General features: G+C 39.1%; 1 protein-coding gene across 2 annotated transcripts in view; it reads left to right on the top strand.

The window, feature by feature from the left end:
* LOC121369120 (atrial natriuretic peptide receptor 1-like) overlaps positions 1–23,321 on the top strand; it is a 125,951-nt gene that overhangs the window by 75,528 nt on the left and 27,102 nt on the right. For both annotated transcript variants that reach the window (XM_041493983.1, XM_041493984.1), the window contains exons 4-8: positions 6,973–7,108; positions 10,983–11,074; positions 15,111–15,249; positions 19,394–19,478; positions 22,510–22,636. In XM_041493983.1, the coding sequence (XP_041349917.1) occupies positions 6,973–7,108; positions 10,983–11,074; positions 15,111–15,249; positions 19,394–19,478; positions 22,510–22,636 (579 nt within the window). The remainder of the gene's footprint in view (positions 1–6,972; positions 7,109–10,982; positions 11,075–15,110; positions 15,250–19,393; positions 19,479–22,509; positions 22,637–23,321) is intronic.

The following is a 23,321-nucleotide window of genomic DNA, read 5'->3' as shown; positions in this document are numbered from 1 at the left end:
ATTTTATATGCACCATCCCACAGTCAGGGTAGTACATACCACGGTCTTTGATATTCCAGTCGTGGTGCACTGGCTGGAACGAGAAATAGCCAAATGGGCCCACTGACTGGGATCGATCCCAGACCGACCGCGCATCGAGCGAGCGCTTTACCACTGGCTACGTCCAGCCCCCTCGACGCCTAGGAAAGTCTATACAAAAATCAACATTAGTATGTAATCCTTTAGATGGGGACGGGGTTTTCAAACTGCGTATGTCTGTACGCTTGCGAAAATGTAGGTAATAATTGTAGACCATTTGACATCACGTCCAGAAAAAGTACAAACTACCTTGAGACTTTTGGCCATATATTCTGATGGAAAGAAATAAGGGAACGCATAGTTGGTATCTGATACCAAATTTATTAGAGTAGTTAAGCTTGTATGAAATACAGAGATGAAATGTGGAATTGAATGTCAGTATGTAATAGGATGATTGCCTGTAACACGGTTAATGTCCTAATAATGTGGATGGGGTTTTTGGTTTCAGTCAATATTGGCTGTTATTATGTATGTGTTCCCTTGTTTCTTTTCAACAGTATATAAAGATATAAAAAAACAAAAACATAAAGATAACACAAAATGGAGACAGAAAACCCCAACAATAAAGACCACCATAGCTAGATATGTTTGACGTGATTTAAAATCAAAGTGTCTCATAAATGCCACGTACAAAAAGACATCTTGGTTTAAATTGGATCACGTTACAGGAGATAATGTGTGTAACCTTGTGACCTTGTGATTTTGTTACCTTTTTGACCTTGTAACTTACTAAAGTTACACAAAACAAAACCCTAAACTATTTTCATGGCTGTTCTTTATACTTTAAGTTCAACAATTAATAACGTTTATATTGTTGAAAAGAAAATAATAATTCATTTAAAAAAAATGATATGCCTTTGTTCCTTGAGGCAAGGAAAACCCCACAAACAACACTTAACAAAGAAATGAAATTTAAGACGAAATGAAAACGTTAAACGTTTATTAATAATGTACGAATGATGTCTTTTGATAGTTGCAATGGGAAACGCCTCTACATTGCAAATATACTGTAAGAATAAAATAAGGGAACACTTGATATTGTAGACCACATTTCCGCGCCATAATGTCTGTATAAAGTGCAAAGACGTAATGTGAAACTGAATATCAGCAACACCGTTTACTTCATGCTACTATGGATGAGGATATTTGGTTGCAGTCACCTTTTTCATTTAGTGTTGGCGTGATCCCTTTTTTTTTCCCTTCAGTATAGAATTGACAGTTTCCATTGAAAATACGTTTAACCTATTCGGTATCTGGACAGATTCGATGCATATATCTTCAAGCTCATCAAAAATGAATGTCTTTCATTTGTTTGTTTTTTTGTGTTTTTCTGGCAGTAATACTTGAAATGCCAAGATATTTGGTTTATTTTTCATATTATCAGTAGTCTTCAACGATGGTATTTAGTTATTTTTCAATAGTTGCAAGCTCTTTTTATGCACGTTTCCATAAATAGGACACATACCAAGATGTGACTGAAATTGGAACTAAACCAAATTATCAAAGTTGTGGATCGACCTTACGACATGTAGCTCGTCAGGTACAAACGTTAAAGTTTGTTTTGTTTAACGACAAAACTAGAGCACGTTGGTTTATTTATCATCGGCTATTGGATGTCAAACATTTGGTAATTTTGACATATATGATAGAGAGGAAACCCGCTATGTTTTGTTCTATTAGTAGCAAGATATATTTTATATGCACCATCTCACAGAAAGGATAGCACATACAACAGTCTTTGTTATGACAGTCGTGGTGCACTGGGACGAACGAGATATAAAGCAATGGGATCATCAGGTTAGCGCTTTACCACTGGCAATCTAATTAAAATTAGCTCCACTGGTTAATTACTATTACCTGTGGATCTAACAGCACCCCGTTGAAGCTCATGTCCAGTTAACCTTTCATTCGACCAATCGAAACCTTACTTGCAAAAATCATGCCAGTGCTTTGAAAAAATTTGAAAACATTCGTAATAATGCCGAGGGTATACGAAGTGATTCGGGTGAATTACGAAGTATGCCGGAACGAATTTCAATATAAAGTTTTAATGTTGAACTTTCGTTTCAAGACGAAAAAAAACCGTGATGGTATAGCCATAAAATCTATTTATACTAGTATACAATCCAGAGTTTATTACTGCCCCCCCCCCCCCCCGCCCCGTTTTTTAATGTTGAAATAGACCAACAAGTTCGCCTATTGCATAAATAGTCTCCCCCGATATTTTTTAAGAATTTGTATGCTCCCGAATAACGCTATAAAAGGAGAAGTGTGATTGGTCGATATTTAAATTATTATTTATAGATGAAATGTCACCTGGGCATGGGAATGCACGCAATGCTGTTAGCTCTACTGGTAGACCAGTAGAGCTAATTTTAATCAGATTGTACCACTGGGATGCGTAACCACCCCTTTATTGTATACTGTTTTTTGTAGCTCCTTATGGTGTAGGTCTGTGTTCTTTTATTTTAGATGTTATTGTGTGGGTGTGAGGTGTTGGGGGGAGTTATGCTTATAAAGGTAAATAATTGGGTGTTGGGGGGGGGGGGGTATTTGGGTTTTGTCAATCGGCATTTGATTTATCAATTTGCACCTTCTGATCTGTGTTTAATATAAATATAACTCAAAACTCCTCGCATAACCTTATGGGCCAATAATAACACAACTTGGACTAATACAAAAACCCGCACCGTAACGCCAATGACCTAGACTCGGTGGCTAGATGTCATTGTTATGGCAGTTTTATATGTGTATTAACACGACCTTTCACACAAGCGTCTTTAACTCTCTCTCGTAACGCGTCCCAACGTCCCCATCTGACACAATCAATAACTTGTTTGCATCTCATCTACATAAACATCAAATTCTAGCAGATATATGATAACCATATTTATCAGATTGTCTTATTTTACCACATATCCTAAACTATTTTATCATATAATAGTAAAAAAAAAAGTTACTGAAAAATAATATTGTACTGAAAAATATGGACGTGAATCCTCGCATATCCGTTCCATGAATATTAATCAGTCGATGCCTAAGTGACAAAAATCAAATTGCGTTGTGATTGCATCTGGTGGTGAATTCGTAATCGAAGAAGGCGACGAGGAAAGAGTAGGGCTCTTAAAGGGCTACACAACACGTCTAGCTTCCCGGTTGGAAAGTCACTCAGTTTTATGTCACTTTAGCTTGTCCGGTTGCGCGCACGCTTTGCCGACAAGGAAGTAATTGAAGCGGTCGATTGATCACAGTCAGACATCTTCAATAGAGGCGGCCATATTTTTTGGATACTTTTTTCTTCTGCAAAAGAGAAAAAAAAGCTGCGTGATTTGTTTGAGGAAATTGAAACGTATTTATTTCAAATTAATTGCAATGGATTGTCGTTTTGTTATCCTGTCTTGTGTCAAATTAGCTAATTCTATATAAAGGGCATCAGCGTTAATACATTCTACACTTTTTTATTTTAAGAATAAGGATTTTAAAACATATTACATTTCTAAAATGCTAATACACAAACAAAATGTATAATATTATTTTGTCAAAAATAATGTTTTAAAATAATTAGTAAATAGTAAATAGTATATATTTATATATATATATATATATATGTATATATCAACAGGCCATATCATTTTCAATGTGAAAAATAAAATCCATTCAAAAAAGACAAAACAAAAAACAAAAAACACCCCCAAAACATCAGTTTTTATAATTATGTGGGTGTTGGACATTTTTGGTGTGTTCCATTAGAAAACTATTCAAGCTCGGCTGTTGTGGGTAGGACCTCTGACTTCGCCAGAGAGTTCTGTCCAAGACCAGACAGAATTAAAATTATATATCTCGTTCTCAATATATAGAAGACTGGTGTATTTCGTGTATCATATCATGCACTAAACCACCCAGCCATTCTCTAAGCCGATTAATTCCATTCCACTCTGGACTCGATCATTAGCGATGTGAAATGCAGCCGGGCTCTTGGTCTCCGTGCGTGAACCTTCACGGAATCAAAGACTACTCTGTCCTTGACCACCCAGCATCTGCAATTTCTCGAAATCTTAGTTGACTCCATGGTGTAAATCGTCATAGCTCCATTGTGCAGCTCTGATCGTCCCTCCGTTGCGATTGACCCTAACACCATTCTGTACTGTGTAGCACTCGGGCCGCTACCAACTGATGTTGTTTATATTTCCACCTCTGTGGATGCAGCCCAGATCAATCGCTCCGAAGTGTAATTGCCATCACTCCATCACAGCTATTGACTCATCAGCATTCTGTTTTAGGCCACTTACGCTGGTCTCAGATGACCCTGTTGATGTTGTAGTAGAAGAATCGATTTTTATAGCAACGGAATACCTTTAACTAGTCCAGTCTCAAGCAGTCGGTAGTTTCGCAACATGCGTATGACTTCGATTCAGTATTAACAGTTGGTGCTTGCTAGGGTTGTTGTCGGTGACGTATGGTGACGACAAGACAGTTATTACAATCAAAATCGTATTTCTGTACAAGGCAGAGTTAAGGAATTTTTTGTTTTTTTTGTAATTCGTAATTTTTGGGGCAGGATTTAGCTCATTCGGTTGTGTGCTCGCATGAGGTGCTTGTGTTGCAGGATCGAACCACCTTGGTGGATCCCTCTGGTTGGGGGGGGGGGGGTGGGGGTGGGGGGTCTCGTTCCAACCAATGCACCATAACTGGTTAAAGGCCGTGGTATGTGTTTTCCTTCTGTCTTTAGGAAAGTGCATGTGTCAGAATTATCAAATGTTTGACATCCAATAGCCGATGATTAATTAATCAATGTTGTGTCCAGTTGTGTCGTTAACCAAAACCAAAAACTTTCAGTAGTTTCGCAGGATGCGTCTTTACTTCGATTCAGTATTAACGGTTGGCGCTAGGGTTTTGTTGTCGGTGAGGTATGGTGGTGCAGAATGCTCGAACGACAAAACAGTTGTCACAATCAAAATCGTATTTCTGTACATGGCAGAGGCAAGAAGATGTTTTTTATAAGGTCGTGATTGCTCTCACTGTCAGGTTTTTCGCCTGCATGAGGACTTGTATAAAACAGTTATTACAATCAAAATCGTATTTTTGCACAAGGCAGAGTCAGATGGGTTTTTTTAATAAGGTCGTGATTGCACAGATTTTTTTGCTATAGAAGAACTAGTACTTCACACGACAATACAATTTCTCTACTTTGTCTGTAGGAAGACTGCCACTTCCATGTTTGTTTAACCAATCTAAAAACCTGCTTTGGAATTTGAAGGTGTTGAATTGAGAAACAAATCTAAAATTATTATTTTTGTGGTTGGTTGGTATGGGAGAACACTAAATACCCACCACACGCTAAGCAGATATGTGAATGTTTATCAAAATATGAAATTAGGTAAATGTTTCACCAAACGTTTTTATAATAGTCTTGCGCAATGCAAAGCCCACGATATCTCTAAATGGCTGTGATTGAATACTCTTCTTGGAGAGCATGCTTCCGGCTTCCTAAGCGACCTCCCGTCAGCAATATTAATTTTAGAAATCAAATCCCACCTCATTCCGGTCGACAATTCTTTTTTGACGGGCCAGGTTGGTTAAATACACCTAGGATTGATAGATGCATTGATCAGTCTTGGGTACAATAACTATAACGTCCACCCACACTAATCCATGCCAGTTCAAAACATGTGGTATTGTCAGAGAAATTAAGACCAACTGCTACCTCCGTCATCACCCACACCGCCCTTCTCCCTAGTTCAACTTAAACATTAAGCTGCCATTTCAAAATTGAATAAAAGGGAGTTTGTCCTTTTCCTTGGGTATTTTTTTTATATAAGACTTTTGCATGTTGTATTAATTATTAATATATGACAGAGACTCCTGTTCGGTATTCGGTATTCAATATATTGATATTCTAATATAGATATAACTAGTATTGATGTAACGAATAAGGTTAATAATGACCTGAACATCAGTGCAGCTATTTTGGAAAGCTAATGATAGTTGTTGGTAATATAGGTGAACTACTACTTGGAAATAATTAAATATAAGTTTAACTAATATATAAATAATTATATTTCCCTCGCTCACGTCTCGCCTCCCTCCCACCCTCCCTCTCTCTCTCTCTCTCTCTCTCTCTCTCTCTCTCTCTCTCTCTCTCTCTCTCTCTCTCTCTCTCTCTCTCTCTCTCTCTCTTTGTGTGTGTCTCTCTCCCTCCCTCTCTGTCTCTCTCTCTCTCTCTCTGTCTGTCTTCTCTCTCTCTCTCTCTCTCTCTCTCTCTCTCTCTCTCTCTCTCTCTCTCTCTCTCTCTCTCTCTCTCATGTATCTCCTCTCTTCCTGTTTCACTCATCTCTCTCTCTCTCTCTCATTCCCTCTTTCTCTCTCTGCGTGTCTCTCCCCCTCTCTCTCTCTCTCTCTCTCTCTCTCTCTCTCTCTCTCTCTCTCTCTCTCTCTCTCTCTCTCTCTCTCTCTCTCTCTGTCACACACACAGAGACAGACAGACGGACAGACACAGACACACGCAGTTTTAAGTTTTACACAAGGAGTAAGGGCTAGTTAAATTAAACTATATACGTTTGAAATCCAAACCTGTTGGCCGTCTAAAGTAGGTTATATACCTATTTAAAAACCCAATTCTCTGGCTATAATTTGGTTTCGGTGAAGGCTCATATAATAAAATCAACCGTGTTTATCTGTCGTGTTTCATTTTCAAAAGATCTACGTTCAAACTGCATTACCGTCTACAAAAGAAATACCTAAATATCCATCGAATCCATTTATCTTAACTGACTCCAAGTGGAGTTCAATAACACTTCGAAGAAAAAAGGGAGCAATTTATGCAATTTTTAATGTCCTTATTGCGAAATAATTCACATCCTTTAACACAAGCCAATTTTCTCTTTGCCATTTCAGGTAAATAGCTTTGTAGGGGCATTTCATGATGCTGTGATTCTGTACGCCCTGGCACTAAATGAGACACTGGAGGCCAACATATCAATAACTAATGGAACCGAGATTACGAGGAGGATGTGGAACCGGACGTTCCAAGGTGAGTGGCTTAAGTGCCAGTGACACAGTTAGGTGTTATCGTAGATGGTCTAATTTAGACATTCTTTTGTTCTGTTTTCTTTATCTTTGCCAAGCGTATATTTATTTTTAGCTATAATTGTGGTTTTGTTGGGGGGGGGGGGGGGGTGTTTTTAGGGTTGTTGGTTTTTGTTGGGGGTTTTGGGTTTTTGTTGTTTTTTTTTTTTGTTGTTTTTTGTGTTTTTTTGCGGGGGGGGGGGGGGGGTTGGGGAGTTAAACATGTAAGCACGAAATTCAATTTCTTGTTATTGGCTGTAGTTATATATACAGAACCCTGGTCATGTTGTCTTCGTTTCTAGAGCCGTAAACTCGAATAAAAAAAATTTCATATGATTTCAGTATGTTGCTTTTTATTAACCTGTCCGTTTTCATCTAAATTACAGCAGACAGTTGTTACTTGAATTCATTAAAAGTAGGCCTGATACATTAGTAATATTTGCATCATAGTTTACGTTTTATGTAACTGTCTACAATCACATGTACCCACTTGTTTTAAGCTGCCTTCTGCTGTAACAACTGTACATTTTTATTGTCCCCCTATCCTATACTATAGTATAAATTCACCTGTGTTCAGAAACCACCTGTCTAAAAAAACCATATTAACACGTTCAACTGTAGTCACCTGCATAGAAAATTCTCTGCATGTTGGATTTCATTGACGTATGACTATCTCATGAATTTGACCATTGCTACTTTGTTAAAACAAACGAAAATAATAATGCCACTATATACTCTTCAAAAGAAGAAACGCAAAACCACATTGTCGTAACATTTGGAGAATTGATTTAATTATTGAATGGTGAGTCCGATAATTACCAAATGTTGCAGGATTGTTCACAATTCACTCTAGTCCATTGTGAGTAAGTGATAGGACACACCACCAAGGTCAAGGTCATCTGGAGTCAATACCGGGTGTGGCCTCCGCGTGTTTTGACAACTGCCTGGCACCGCCTGCCCATTGAAGCAACCAGAGTACGGATGACGTCCCGGGGGATGGTGGCCCACTCGGCCTGCAAGGCTGCTGCCAGCTCGGGCAGGGTCTGGGGCTGTGGTTGTCGCTGTCGGAGGCGTCGGTCCAACTCGTCCCATAGATGCTCAATTGGGTTCAAATCCGGTGATATCGATGGCCAAGGAAGGACATTAATGTTGTTGTTCTGTAGGAAAGCCGTTGTGAGACGTGCTGTGTGAGGCCTGGCGTTGTCATGTTGGAACACTGCGTTGGCGTTGGCCATAACTGGAACGATGTGTGGCCGGAGGATCTGGTCAATGTAGCCCTGTGCATTCAGGTTGCCCTGCACGTGGACCAGGTCAGTTCTGCCAGTGTGTGAGATGGCTGCCCACACCATGACACTACCCCCGCCGAATCTGTCCACTTCCTGCACGCAGTTTGCCGCATAACGTTCACCACGACGCCTATACACGCGACATCTTCCATCATGACGTCGGAGCAGAAATCGGGACTCGTCACTGAACCACACCTGTCTCCATCGCAGTTGAGGCCATTGTCGATGAATCTGGGCACCACTGCAGTCGGAGTCGACGGTGTTGTGGTGTTAAGATGACACCTCGAACTGGACGTCTGGCACGAATTCCTACCTCACGTAGGCGGTTCCGTACGGTCTGGTCGGATATCCTGCGCAAACCTGGTATTGCTGCGGCTGTGGAGGTGGCAGTAGTCAATCGTTCCCGAAGGTGGCGTACCCGGATGTAGCGGTCCTGCCCGGGGGTAGTGACCCGTTGTCGACCGGATCTAGGGAGGTCACGTGTTGATCCATGTTGCTGGTAACGGTCCCACAGTCTGGAGATGGTGCCTGGGGACACATGGAATGCCCTGGCAACGGCCGTTCTGGATTCGCCTGCGTCTAGTCGGCCGAAGGCATTGTTTCTCTGCGGTTCACTGAGACGTGGCATGTCCTGGATTGTCAACTGTCGGCCAGATACAGAGGCCAGGCAAGCGAACACCCTGCACTTTTATACTGTCGGTGTTCATGTTGCACGTGCAGACAACGCACGTGCCGTGGTGACATGGTTTGCACGTGGCTGCGTTTTTGCGAATATTCACATTTTGGAACTTTATTGTACAGTAGCTGCGTTTTATCGAATGTAACCGTGGGAATGTGTTTGGGACATGCAATGACCTTATATTCACAAAGCATGAACCGGTAGGAAACATAAAATCGGAGTTATAACCCATTTGTACCCTTTTGCGTTTCTTTTTTTGAAGAGTATATATATGTTAAGTATTGACTACATAAAAACATATAAATATAAAAATGTACAAGGATAATCCACATGTATTGAACGCCAATGACCAACCAATCTCAATACGCGTGACCTCTGTGATGTGTTTTAATTTTAAAACTATCAAATTTACTGATTCCGGAGCACAATTCCAAGAACCGTTCAATGTAACTTCACGAAATATACAAACATCAATATAGTGGTGACAAAACCTAAATATTGTTTCTTTTTCTGCATTTAGCTCTGTTTTTTCGAAAGTATATGTTGTACACAAGCCAAATGAATGTGGTTTCTATTTCATTAACTGTAGGGGTGGAGTTTGAGGGTGTATTGAGGACTACATACAGTCTTGTTTTACCTCCACATTAATTTTACGTCACATTCGGTATTTTCTATTGCAATAAATATTAGAATAATCAAACCTATGCTAAAACGAACAAAATTCTTATCTGACAAAAGAAGCAACTGGTCTTTTTAGCTCTTTTTTTTCTAACTGCCTCCAATCTTCATAAAATTAATCTTTGGAAGAATGTAGCAGTACCAATTTCCCTGGTGGGCTGGACACATGCCTTAATATTTCATAATGTTAAATGTTTTTCCGCTTCTTCCTTTTGTCAGCTGAGCACAGAACAGCACTTGTGTGATGAAATCACGCAATGACACTCGACTGCTAAGCATATTTCATCCCTTTTTTCCCTCTTTTCTTTTTGTTAACGTTTGTGTTTTATTAGCCTCCAGTCATCACTTTGCAGTAAACTAGAAGATTTATAGTTCGAGGGGAGCGGTTTTTAGACCTCTTTATTCTAAATTATCATTACAATTTATTTTTGGAGTAATTGGTTTTCTTTTACTTTTTTTTTCTTTGCGTCGAAATCAGTCCATATGGACTTGACAGAATATTTGTTTTGTAATCATCACCACCAGCATCGACGTAGACGTAATTGTTGTCGTCATCGTCGTTCAATTGGGGTTTTTTTTCTTGTTTTTCTTCTTCTTGTTTTTCTTCTTCTTCTTCTTCTTCTTCTTCTTCTTCTTCTTCTTCACCTCTAACTTATTCTTCGTTTCATTTATACTTATTTTCAAGCTTATATCCAATCAAGGTTCAAGCACACTATCCTGGGCCCACATACCTCAGCAATGTGGGCTGTCGGACAGTGGGTTAGTAGATAGATTATTAGAGGTTAGTGAGAGACAAGTCGGTGTAGTGGCCCTACACCAAGTCATTGAGTTGTTAAACTCGCTCTGGGTGTGAGCTGGTACCAGAATGTGAACCCAATGCCGTCCATCCTTATGTCCGATGGCTTAACCACTACACTGCCGGGACCGGTACTTCTTCTTCTTATACGTATTCTTTACTTCATCTTCCTTTTATTCTTGTTTCTACTTCTCCTCGCTGTTTGTCTTTCCTTCTTCTAATAAATCTTCTTCATCATCTTCTCCTTCTTCTTTCCTTTTTCTTGATCTTTTCTTCTTCTTCTTCATTTTCTTCCCTTCCCCTCCCCATCCTCCTGTTCCATGTTATTAGGATTTTGTTTCTTTTGTTTTCTTGTTTTTCTTGCATTTCTTGAAGTTATTATGTTTGACTTTTTTATCAGGTATCACCGGCACAGTAAGCATTGACAGTAATGGAGATCGCAATGCAGACTATTCTCTACTTGATCTTAATCCCAAAACAAACAAATTTGAGGTGAGAATTCCACTGATGACCGTTCAAATACAACCCTTCATAATGATATATATTGTTGGTTTAAACATCACAAAGTATCGGTCACAAGTATGGATCATAAGAATTCTAAGGAAGAAAAAGAAAGTTTGTTTTGTTTAACGACACAACTAGAGCTCAATTTTATTAATTATTGGCTATTAGATGTAAAACATTTGATAATTTTGACATGTAGTCTTATAGAGAAAAGCGTCTACATTTTTTCGTTAGTAACAAGGATCTTTTATATGCACCACAAACAGGACAGCATATGCCACGACCTTTTATATGCCAGTCGTGGTGCACTGGCTGGAATGAGAAATAATCCAATGAGCCCACCGACGGGGATCGATCCTAGACCGACCGCGCATCAGGCGAGCAGTTTACCACTGGGCTACGTCCCGCCCCTATAAAGCCCCAGTCACACCGGGCTTGTGACCAGGTTACGACCTAGCTGCGAGGGAAAAATGTTGGAGTCGCGGGTAAATCGTAGAAAGAGCGCGCGACTGGTCAGTTTCAGTGAGAGCGTTTAGATTGGATGTGTGCGATGCGTGCTTCTGCAAAACGCATGCGGCCAGCCGCTATGAAATAATCGTGTATGCGCAACAAGCCGTAGACGCCTCAGATGCAACAGTCGGACCGCACGCACGCGCCGCATCCAGTTTATATGAGCTTTAAATCCTTCCTCTGAGTATAGTTTTCAGTTCTTAAGTTTGTGGTTGCGCCAACACTATAACAATGCATGAATAATATTTTTTAAATTTTATGTAATACAGCAGACATTGTTTTAGGCGCTTTTTAGTATAATGGGTCTTAGTCTGTCGCGAATCTCGTTGAAAGCCGCCATGAGCCTATAAGGCATTATTTTAGACACGCGTGTTTGTCACACTATTGAAAGCTTTTATGAGCCTTTAGGAAGTCTGACTTCTTTAACTTTGATAAACCACTTTTATCCTAGAACTGTATGGTCAGCAGATTTTTTTTTTTTTTTTTTTTTTTTTTTTTAATGAGCTGTAAATTATCCCATAAGCTGTCACGTGTAGACATGAAACGCTGGAGCAGATGGGATGTCGTGCGACATAAAAGGCAAATGTGAAGCGATGCCAACGTCAAATGTCATGTCTGCTCTATATTCGACCATCACCTATTTCCGATCGTTGAAGGTGTCAGCTGCACAGAGGCTCTTCTTGTTGGTTTTTTGCATATCGCTAAAGAGAGACAAACTGGGTATTGCATTACTTAGCATTTTTCACTGCCGTTGATGATTTATTTCCGTGTTCGTATCGAATTAACGTTCAAGCACGATGGTGTGAGCACGCAAATCTTGCTGTCTAGGATTGGCCATCAAGACGGAGAAGACAGTTAATGGGTTAGTCTCAGACAGGAAACCAGGTGCCGCCGGATACTCGCGTCGATTAGCAACAGAAAATGAGTACATGCACAGAAAGAAAGAAATATTTTATTTAACGACTCTCTCTCTCTCTCTCTCTCTCTCTCTCTCTCTCTCTCTCTCTCTCTCTCTCTCTCTCTCTCTCTCTCTCTCTCTCTCTCTCTCTCGGCACATTTCAATCACAGTTATATGGTGTCAGACATACTGTTAAGGACCACAGAAGTAATCAGAGAGGAAACCTGCTGCCGCCACGCCGTGGGCTATACCGATTAGCAGCAAGGGATCTTTTATATGAACCATACAAACAGACAGTATAGGACATACCACAGCACGTTATATAAGTTGCGGAGCATTAGCTGAAACAAAACAAAAAGCTTGACCGACTGCGCATCAAGCGAGCGCTTTACCACTGGGCTACGTCCCGCTCCGTGTGTAAATAGAGAGATGCCGGGTGTAGCTCAGTTGTAGAACGCTCCCCTGGGGTGCGATGGCTCGTAGGATCGATTGTTGTCGATAGAGCCGGTTTGTTTCTTCAATCAAAAACAGTATCCCTTGTGACTAATACATCAAAGGTCCTTGTATGTACTGCCCTGTCTATGTGATATTACCGATATCCCTGACTTGTACCCTGGTCTCAAAGGTTCAGTTGCTAAGTCGGTTGGATCTAAGGCCAGTGTGTGCTGGGATTATATATATTCAGTGGTTGAAATATTCAGTGGTCGAAATATTCAGTGGTCGAAATATTGTTTTGCGTGTCGTCTCGGCGGACCGGTGATTATTTTACGTTTGTATTCACATATTAGTTTGAGTCGTGTTTGGTCCGGCATTTTTGTATTCTGGTTGTCAGAATTTGTAGCTTCCCGGACCGAATGATCTGTCTTGTCTTAATAGACCTAAGTAGTCCGTGTATTTTTTTAAAGTTTCTTTGCGAAAAAAAAACACGAAAAAACCCCAAAAGAACAAACTTGTATTCATTTGGGAATTTATGATGATTAATCTGACTAATGGTCTTCACAAAGAAAGGTATTAACTATTTATATAGTGTGTAGTATAATATAGAGTACATATAGAAAGTGGCGGGATTTCAATCACTCTTTGAAAAGCCTGTGTATATTAATAATACAAAATCCTTTCTCTCTTTTTTTTTGGTGCTAATGTTGATGTTTCTTATTACGTCTTATTAAAGGATTTAGTTTTACGTCATACTTAATCAGCTGATGCCGTCCTTTGGTTTAATGCATTGGTGATGTCTTTGCTACTCCCGAGATTTAGTCTGAAGTAATAATCATGATTTAAAAAAAAAAAAAAAAACATTTTACCGCCTTAATATTCCTTCATTACATCAGGCCGCTTTGTATTAAAAAATGATGTGATGGTCGAAATTTCAGCCGAACAATGTGCTAGAATAATATCACATAATATGCTTTGTATATCGATGATGGTTTGTCATGATATTCATTGTCTTTGCCTTACGTATATCTTTTCGTTGGTATTGGATTACCTTCCATTGATTTACCGACAAAGAGTTAGAAATAAAAGAAACATCTGAATGTATTAAATCATTATCCTATCTCGATCTATGCATATAGTTTGAAATCGACACTGGTCTCAAAACTAAGCTCTGTATGACAAAAGGGTTGACTTCAATTTTACAACAGTCGGATTTTCCCTTCATGTCAAACAATATACCTTCTGCTCCAGCTTTTGATGTCTACATATCGCAACATCTAAGATACCTTAGGACATGCTTATTGTATGTAGATTTTACATAGCGCCATATTATTCTGGCATTGAAGTTATTCCATCAAGGTTATGATGTCACGGAACTCAGCATTCAGTACGTTTTATGGTAGACATTTGGAGGCTATATCTACCAAATACGATGCATGACTAACCAAATTGATGGCTGGTGCTGTTCCGTATTTTGAACTTTTTGAACAATTTTTTCATCTCTTTGGTAAAACTCTTGCACGTTTATTATTTCTTCATCGTTTTAGATGATGCCATAGATAACAGCTATAGTGGCAGTCCTCATAGCGGGTGATACCAGTGGGGCAGGATATTCTCTCTTTTCGCGAACACCTGATATCATCACTGTTATGACAGTGATTCACGAGTGCATGTCATCATAGCTGTAATTATTCTAATGATCTCTGTCCGGTGCTAGATTTGATTTAGTAAACCAGTCTGGAAATGGCAGTCCTCTTTTGTGTGAAATATCCAGTAAAGGATATTCTCCACAATGGATACCTTCTCTGACTGGATTTTGTCCCGTCCCAACCAGACCTTAAAACTATGTTCAAGTGATGTCGTTAAACAAAACAAACTGTAACTTTAACTTTTTCAGAGGATCAAATACAACTTACCTATCCCCTAAATATATTACTTGGATATCTAACAGAGACATGTAGAATATTTTTTGAATGTTAAAAAACACAACTTTACCGACTGTTACATCCTTGTAGATCTGGGGCCTAATTCACTAAACTCTCGCAACTTTGCGATCTCGCAGTGCAACGCTAAAAGACTTGTAAAGAGGATGTTTTGTTGTCTAGCAGAGCCTTAGGCCCCTGGTTTGTTTTCTTGATCTTTATTTTCATTGTTTTATATGTTTTAATGAATATATTTTAGGTTGTAGCCAATTACTATGGAAATAAGAAGGAGTATGAACCTGTGCCAGGAAAGACAATCCACTGGGCTGGAGGGCGCACGTCCGCACCACCGGACACGCCAAAGTGTGGCTTTGACAATTCGAAATGCCCACCTGAGGGTAAGTTTTCGAATATTAATAAAAATACGCTGTTGTGCTGCAACTTGTAGTAACCATTTATACAGGTATTCATGTGTAGGTGCCAAAGGCTGTAAATGTTACAAATGTCATCAAATGTCATGGAATGTGCTGTCTTGTCTAACAGTAGCATGTGTGAATAAGGAATATATTAATGAATGAATGAATGTTTGGCGATACCTCCGCACCAACAAGAAACTGTATCGACTATTGGCTATCCAGCTAAAGTATATACGAAACCTTATAACGTAATTAACAAAACAGTGTAAACAGCCTTTGAAAGATTACAATAAACATACATTACAAACACCAATGCAAAACAATACAAAACAAACCCACACACAAAAAAAACATAAACCAGCAAAGCACTAAACTATAAACACAATCGATCAAATATGAAACATTAAAAAATTTAAAAGATAATTTTAACCCCCCCCCCCCCCCCCCCCCGCAAAAATACACATATTTTGTAGGCTTAAAGTATTAACACAAACATTTAGCTAGAATGTTGTTGGTTTTTTAACGTGTAATAAACACAAGAGGATATGTGTTGAATTCAGCATGCCAATCTAGTGCAGTGATGTATCCATATTTTGTTAGGGTGCCATGTATGATGGGGTGCCATCATACGTATGATGGGGATTAGGAAAATAATTGGGATCACTTAATACTGGTAAAATGTTTTCAGGCCACCGAACGATGCAGTACACCGCTGTTAAATTAATTTAAGAGAACAAAAATAATTAAATATAAAAATTGGGAATTTGTAGTACAAAACTTGAGAATTTTCAGCGCCACTTATCAGCATCATCATAACATGACATGACACAGTGACCAATATATCCGAGTATCGTTAATCATTCATTCATTCCTTCATTTCAATTTGTTAACAGGGTTTAATCAGGAAACGGGAAATAGCTATTTCTGTCGTAATCGCCCCCCGTGCATCTTTTTTTGTCACCATCAGTATCTATTTCTCTTCACACCCAATCGACTGAGTCACCGAACCGTCTAAAACGGCACTGGACATCACTATGTATATAACTGATCACGCAAAATCAATTCCGCTTCGCCGTTAAGTGTTCCTTTGTGTCCATCTCAAACTTGTAATGACTTTTAGAGGTAATCCCACTCTATAATTAAACACTGTCTTGAGACTCTATATCATAACGACCGGTAGACGGCGCGTCAACGGTCTCCGCGGACCGGAAATGACGTGTTAGAAAAGTTTTATTAAGAGACCTTAGCGTTTATTACCGTCCTCTGTGTGTCTTTAACCATCGATCTGTTTAGTTTTTTCTGTTTAAAAACGAGTATTCAGAAGGCCCATGGGTGTCGCAGTTGTCGCACATCGTTATCAATATCAGAAAAAAATCCCAATTTCACAGGCGCGGATTCCAGGATGGTGCTAGGGGTGCGCATCCATTTCCCTGAACTTCGAAATGTTCAACTTATTGTTTAATGGACACATTAGTGGGTTTAAAAGGGACCGTCCTGTGTTTTCCGTTATTGTTTAGATGTTTAAAGTAATATAGTTTTCTCAATAACAAATAAGATGTCATATTAAATACATGTTTTTGTTTACATAATCAGTGTCTGTATATTCAGTGTGTTTCTGATCGTCTGTATTTTTTATGTTTGTAGTAGATCGATCTTTATTTTATTTCGAAAGAAATATGTTTTCGTGCGTACCATATTCTTTAGAGGTAAAATCCACTTTAGACTATTACAAACATTAGCAGGCGCGTGTACAGTAGGAGGTTTTTGGGGATCGAAACTCCACCCCCGTTCAAGCACATTTTCTCTGTTTTTCAATACATTTTCCGGGGAAGCGTGTCTTGACACCCGTCCCCGTCCCTCGATAAATTTCACTAGCCACATACTAGATCCCTCCCCTCCCATCCCCCGCTAAAATGTATACCCACGCGCCTGATTATGACACTCAGTACCATACCGAAATTTGATATTGCTATTATATATATATTATATATGTGTGTTTGTGTGTGTGTGTGTGTGTGTGTGTGTGTGTGTGTGTGTGTGTGTGTGTGTGTGTGTGTTGTGTTGTGTATGTTGTGTATGTTGTGTGTGTTTGTGTATTTATGATATAATTTTCATAGTTTGAAAGGCTTTAGTAGTCAGAAATATGTTATAATAGCAGAAAACCCAGAATAGTCTCTTTAACGTAGCCTAATTGAGACGTGGGTTGTAGAGTATATTCTGATCACATTCAAACCAACAGCACGAAAACACGGCTTGGGTCAAATCAATCATGTTACGGAAACAAGAATGTTATTCCACAAAAACCGAAATGTTTTAAAATAGACTGAACAAGATATTTTCTGTTTATTCTTTTCTTGAATTCCCTGTTAGCTCATGTCCTAATTTAGACGAACCAATACAGAGATGGATGATTTGAATGAAGGGAGGCAGGGAGGGATGGATGAATGGGTGGGTGGGTGGATCTATCAATCTTTCACAGCACAAAAAATATAGCTGCTCTTTTGGGAGAGACTGGACCCGTGACAGACATGCTTGAAACTCTAGTGGTATATGAGCATGTTAATACATATTGGTTTAGTTTGGCTTTTTTTTTTTGGGGGGGGGGGGGGGGGGGGGTAACCAAAAGTATGTTTTTAATGATGATTATTACTTTCACATATTCCTGTGTATACTAATATCGATATGAGGTATACACTAAAGACGGTCTGTAAACTACAATAGCAGTACTGGTTTAAATTAAGGGTGGCATGAGTTCGACCCGTACCCCCCTTTCAATGGTTAGGGTAGTTTTAGGAATAGGGTTAGGGTTAGTCTTTAGAGCCTTTGCTATAGAGGAGTACGAGTCGAACTTGTCTTAAGAGATCCAACAACTTGAAAGTAGCGGTCTTCTCTTGTCAAGGTCAGTCTCTACCACCACGTGGCATCGCCCTTCAGTTTGGATGGAGTTAGCATCTGGACTTCCAACTTTGATCCTTTCGTCCACTCTGTAAATGTCTTTTTAATACCGACCCTGGATAGTTCTGTCAGATATTCACTTGCAAAGGCAAGTTTGATTTGGACAACGTTTAATGGGGCAGAAACTAAATACTTGTTGTTTTCAAAGAACCGATGAAAAGGTCTGGCATCCTGATTATGAACATGTTTTTTTTATCTATTGACATGAAGTGAATGATTATAACATGCACACACCACACACCTTCGATTGGTATCAAACATACATAAACAAGAGGCCTCTAGGTTTAATCTGCCATCTCTTTTCTCCATCCTATAATGTATTTAGTAATGCAAAATATAAACAGAAGTACTGTTTAATAAACTCGAATGTTTTTTTTCATCAACGGGTATTATTTGCCTACGTAACTGACAAGTATTCTTTGCCATTTATTTTAACATAGACAGCTAAACATTGCATTATTTATAATCGCTCTAGACATTATACATTTTTTATATGTTGATGAACAAAGATATTTGCCCAAGCAGTCAGACAATAAGATGCCAAGAGAAACTTCAGAACTATGTTTTCAACTTGGCACGGTGCGCGTAGATGTGAATTTGCTCGGAATTCGACTGTCGGGTTCCATCACAGCGACCCGCCAGTCTGTTTCAACTGGCCCGTAGGAACGATATCTGAATTGGGGTGACACAATCTCTGGTGGGGGCATAAGTCAGATGTATGTATGTATTATATAGTGTTGGACAAACAATCGTACATTTTTGTGCTCAAGTCGGGGGTTTCTACGTGCCTGTTCAATGTGACCTATATTGTAAACAAGTTCTAAAGGACGTAAAACAAACGGCGACTCGTGGCAAGGAAACAAAAAATAATGATCAATTTTAAATGCTGAAATACCAAAATGATATTAGAGAATGCAACTTTAAAATAGGTTTTCTGGCTGGTTGTGTCAAGCCTGTAGTCTGTGTAGTATAAGATTATTTACTTTGATTTAATGTGTTGTTTTGTTGTTTGTTTTGTTGTTTTGTTGATGTTATTGTTGATAGCCCCAAACTGCCAAAACCGGTATTCTGAATTTGGTTTTATAATTAGTTTATATATATGTATAATACAGATATTATATTATTCCTGTACCATATTGTATTTGTTTTGTTTCTTTGTTTATTTTCGTAGAGCCGTTTCCCGAGTATGGTATCGTGATCATAGTCCTGGGATCCATCATTCTCATTGTTCTTGTAGCAGCGTTCTTCATATACAGGTATGTCACTGGCGTTTTCATAACTACTTTAAATTTAAATTTACTACAGGTAGTACTAAACCAATTAACTTCCGGATGTGTCAAAGTTCGAGGTGCACCCAACTTTTGATAGAGAAGTGAACACCACAAGTCCTGTGATTGGTGATAAATGTGTGTTGGTTGTAATAAAAAATAGTTTCATCTGGGCAAAAAATGTATGCAATTTTATTTCATCTAATACCACTGTGTCAAGTAGCCTTGTGCTTGAAATATATATGGGGTACCTGTAAAAAAACGACTCGAATTTTGTGCGGAACTAGGGTAGTCATAGACGCTACCCGTTATCTCAAAAATGAGCAGCTTGACCCCCAATTGTTTCTGATTCACTTTAAGGGTGAGGGGTGGTAGTATTTATATCCATGGCGTTTATGTCGATTGATACGCTGCAGGTAGGAGTTTTAGCTACATATGTTACTATTGTCGTCTATGGGATTTGATTTGATAGTATACACCCTACAGGTACTCTTCATATTCCCCACTTTTCCCTATTATTGTGCTTAGAAGGCTGGAAATTCGGTATTTGAACACCAGTAATTCAAAGTGTTCTCGGGAAATCCTCCTTCAAAACAGGTTTTGACCCTGCGGGCCCTCAAATTACCATCCCCCTGTGGGGCATCGTGCTAACAATCCCCCCCCCCCCCACTCACACACACACACACACACCACCACCACCACCACCATCACCACCACCACCATCGCCATAACACCTAGACCCAATTTTAAAACTGATGCGTGATCGGCCTAGGACCAATTTTTGTCGGTGAGCTATTTCGTCTTCCAGTCAGTGCTCCACAACTAGTGTAACAAAGGTCATGGTATGTACTATCCTAAGACATTTTGTTGCGGCTAATTGTAGACTATGCAAATATGCACATTCCTTTAACTTGGCAAGACAATCCCAGAACAAATAAGAAAAAAGATCACAGAGTGAATCATTTGTTTCTGTAAGCCACTTACCTCGACAGCTGGATGGCATCAAAACGTACTAGCATATTAACTTTTCTGCTAGGAATTTATTTTCTTGATAGACTTACCTCACCCTACATCTTCGTGATCTGGTTTGTGGCCAACCGCCAGGTGTTTGTACACAGAACTAATTACGTTTCTGCTTGTGATTATTTAATACAGTAAATACGGTAATATGGAGCTTTGCTTAGCAAGTGTGTAATATTGTAATGCAATAAACTGAGTTTGTCGTTCAGGCTAATTTAATAATAATGTGTTATCTTCGGTGCGTATAACTTTTGACAAAAGACTGGTATTTCGGTTAAGTTAACAAGATATAGATAACAAAATACATACGTAAACAAACCACTTCTGTAAGACGTATTTTAGTATATTGGCATAAGCGTATGAGACAGGGGGCAAGGGAGGAGCACCTGCCACCACCACCACCCCCACCTCTCCAGTACTGGAGCAAATCCTCAAATTCGGGGAAAATTTATAGAGATATTTGGGCAAAATGTGCTAACCAGACACCTTTTTACCATATATTTCCATCAGTCTACCCTCATGTTTAGTTGTAATCTATGTAAAAAAAAATATATATATAGCTGTTTGGTAGTACTGCTAATATGTATAAATGTTGCTATCCACATTCTGGCATTTTCGTTTAATTTGGGCAAAAGTCAGCCTGCCCCCCCCCCCCCCCCCCCCCCCCCCTACAAAAATGGGAGCCCGTACGGCTATGTAAAGTGGCGAGTTTAAAGTATTGCTGTATTACGGTAATACACTTGTTACGATGATCGATCGTAATACAAGAACGTTTGACAATATTGTTTTAAATACAATACAAATTACAGAATAGATAACTGAGTTTCAATACAAAGATCAGGGTATAAAACTGAGGATGTTCATTCAGATGTTGTACCCAGAGCCTTCCTCATTATTTTAACTAATGAATTAATTGATCCCACGTGTAATGTTTGCATCATTGACTCAAGAATGTCAAAATTGTAATGTGTTGCCACTCGGCATAAACAGTGGTAACCTCGTGAATCCTGGGCGAAAAGTATAAAGTTCATAAAAACAGTTTCCATTGCGTATCCATCAAAATAATATTGAGTTGTTTATGAATATGAAGATGCAGTTCAAAGTCACACGTTAACATGTCGGTCATACTCATTGTATTTTGCAATAATATAAATTGTAGATATTTAAAATTATTTGCATGTAATCTTTTGTGGACATAATAATAAATACTGTTGGCCATTATGCAGCTTTGATCTTACTCTTTAAAGGCTCACATAGACTGGATGCGGCGCGTGTGTGCGGTCCCGGTAAAATTAAATCGAAATACAGATACCTTTAATGAGAGTGTCTAGACTGGATGCGTGCGATGTTTGCCTCTGCAAAACGCATGCGGTGGAATAATCGTATATATGGTGTATGTGCCCAAAACGCAAAGCCTCAGAAGTATCAGATCAGATGCAACAGCCAGAACGCACGCAAATGTCGCATCCAGTCTATAGGAGCATATAAATACAATGTCTCCACCAACTATACACAGACAGTATTCCAAGTAAGAGAACAAAATGAACTTTTGAAGAAATAAAAATTAAATATTAGTATTTTTTCCCCTTTTTTTGGGGGGGGGGGGGGTCTTTTTTTATTTGGGGGAGGGGGTTGGGGTTTTTTCTTCGGGGTTTTTGTCCTTTTTTTTATTATTATTATTTTTTTATTATTATTATTTTTGTCTTTTTTTAAGATTTCATGTTGCTAATGTTTTCGCCATAACGAGATATTATTTTACAAAAAAAAATAAATATGGCTCCTGTCGCCTGATGTATTCCTTTCCGTCCGCCATGAACCGTAATTCTGTGCTTAAATTCCGCCCCAATTGACACGCGGTAGACGTCAGTTTCTTCTGTGTCCAATTAATGGTTCCGTTTTGTTCAGCCGTGTGTGCCGCGTACAAATTGTCTTGCGTTAGCTCTGCATGTTGCGTGTCGTAACGGCGGCTATGAATTAAAGACTGACTATAATATTACAGGCACATCAAACTGGAGGCCGAGCTGGCGGAAATGAATTGGAGAGTTAGGTGGGAAGATGTGATGATTGGATCGCCCGAAAAGAACCGGAAATTGGAACGACAGGGCAGCCGAATGAGCCTTAATAGGGTAAGAGTTAATGGGAGAATTGTGGCATTATTCAGATAATTGAACTGTTATGTTAAATAATAAAAATTATAAAAAAACATAAGTTTGGTGTGAATGGATCAAAACGAATTATTTTTTTAGTGACGAATTATGTTCGTGGCAAGTGGTCAAAGAGTGATGTATTTATATTTCGATGGTCCGCTATTCCAGAGATCCTAAACCTAACCCAAACCTTTACCCTATTCCAAACATTAACTTCACCTTAACGCTAACATTATACCCAAATTCCAAACGTAATCTGAGATTAACCTTAATCTTAACCTAATTCTTACTTTAATCATAACCTGACCCTAACCCTAACCCTAACCCTAACGCTAACCCTATCCCTAACCCTAACCCTCACCCTATCCGTGACCCTGACCCTGACCCTAATCCTTACTCTCACTCTCACCCTCACCCTCACCCTAACCCTAATGTTAATCTTAATCTAATCCTTATCCTAAATTTAACCAAAACCCTAACCCTAATCGCTAATATTGAACAAGCCATAAAATGTGGTAACCCAATAACCATCTGGCTCCTTCTTTAGGGGAACAAGTGAAAGAATATTTGTTTACTGACACCTCAGCATATTTTGAATTACGTCTGGATTGCACAAAACATCACACGTTTACATCTGCGACTAGCAGGTATACCGGTCATATAT

This window comes from Gigantopelta aegis, chromosome 3 (assembly GCF_016097555.1).
Source record: "Gigantopelta aegis isolate Gae_Host chromosome 3, Gae_host_genome, whole genome shotgun sequence".
Classification (NCBI taxonomy): domain Eukaryota; kingdom Metazoa; phylum Mollusca; class Gastropoda; order Neomphalida; family Peltospiridae; genus Gigantopelta; species Gigantopelta aegis.
This window is presented reverse-complemented; position numbering and strand designations above follow the sequence as displayed.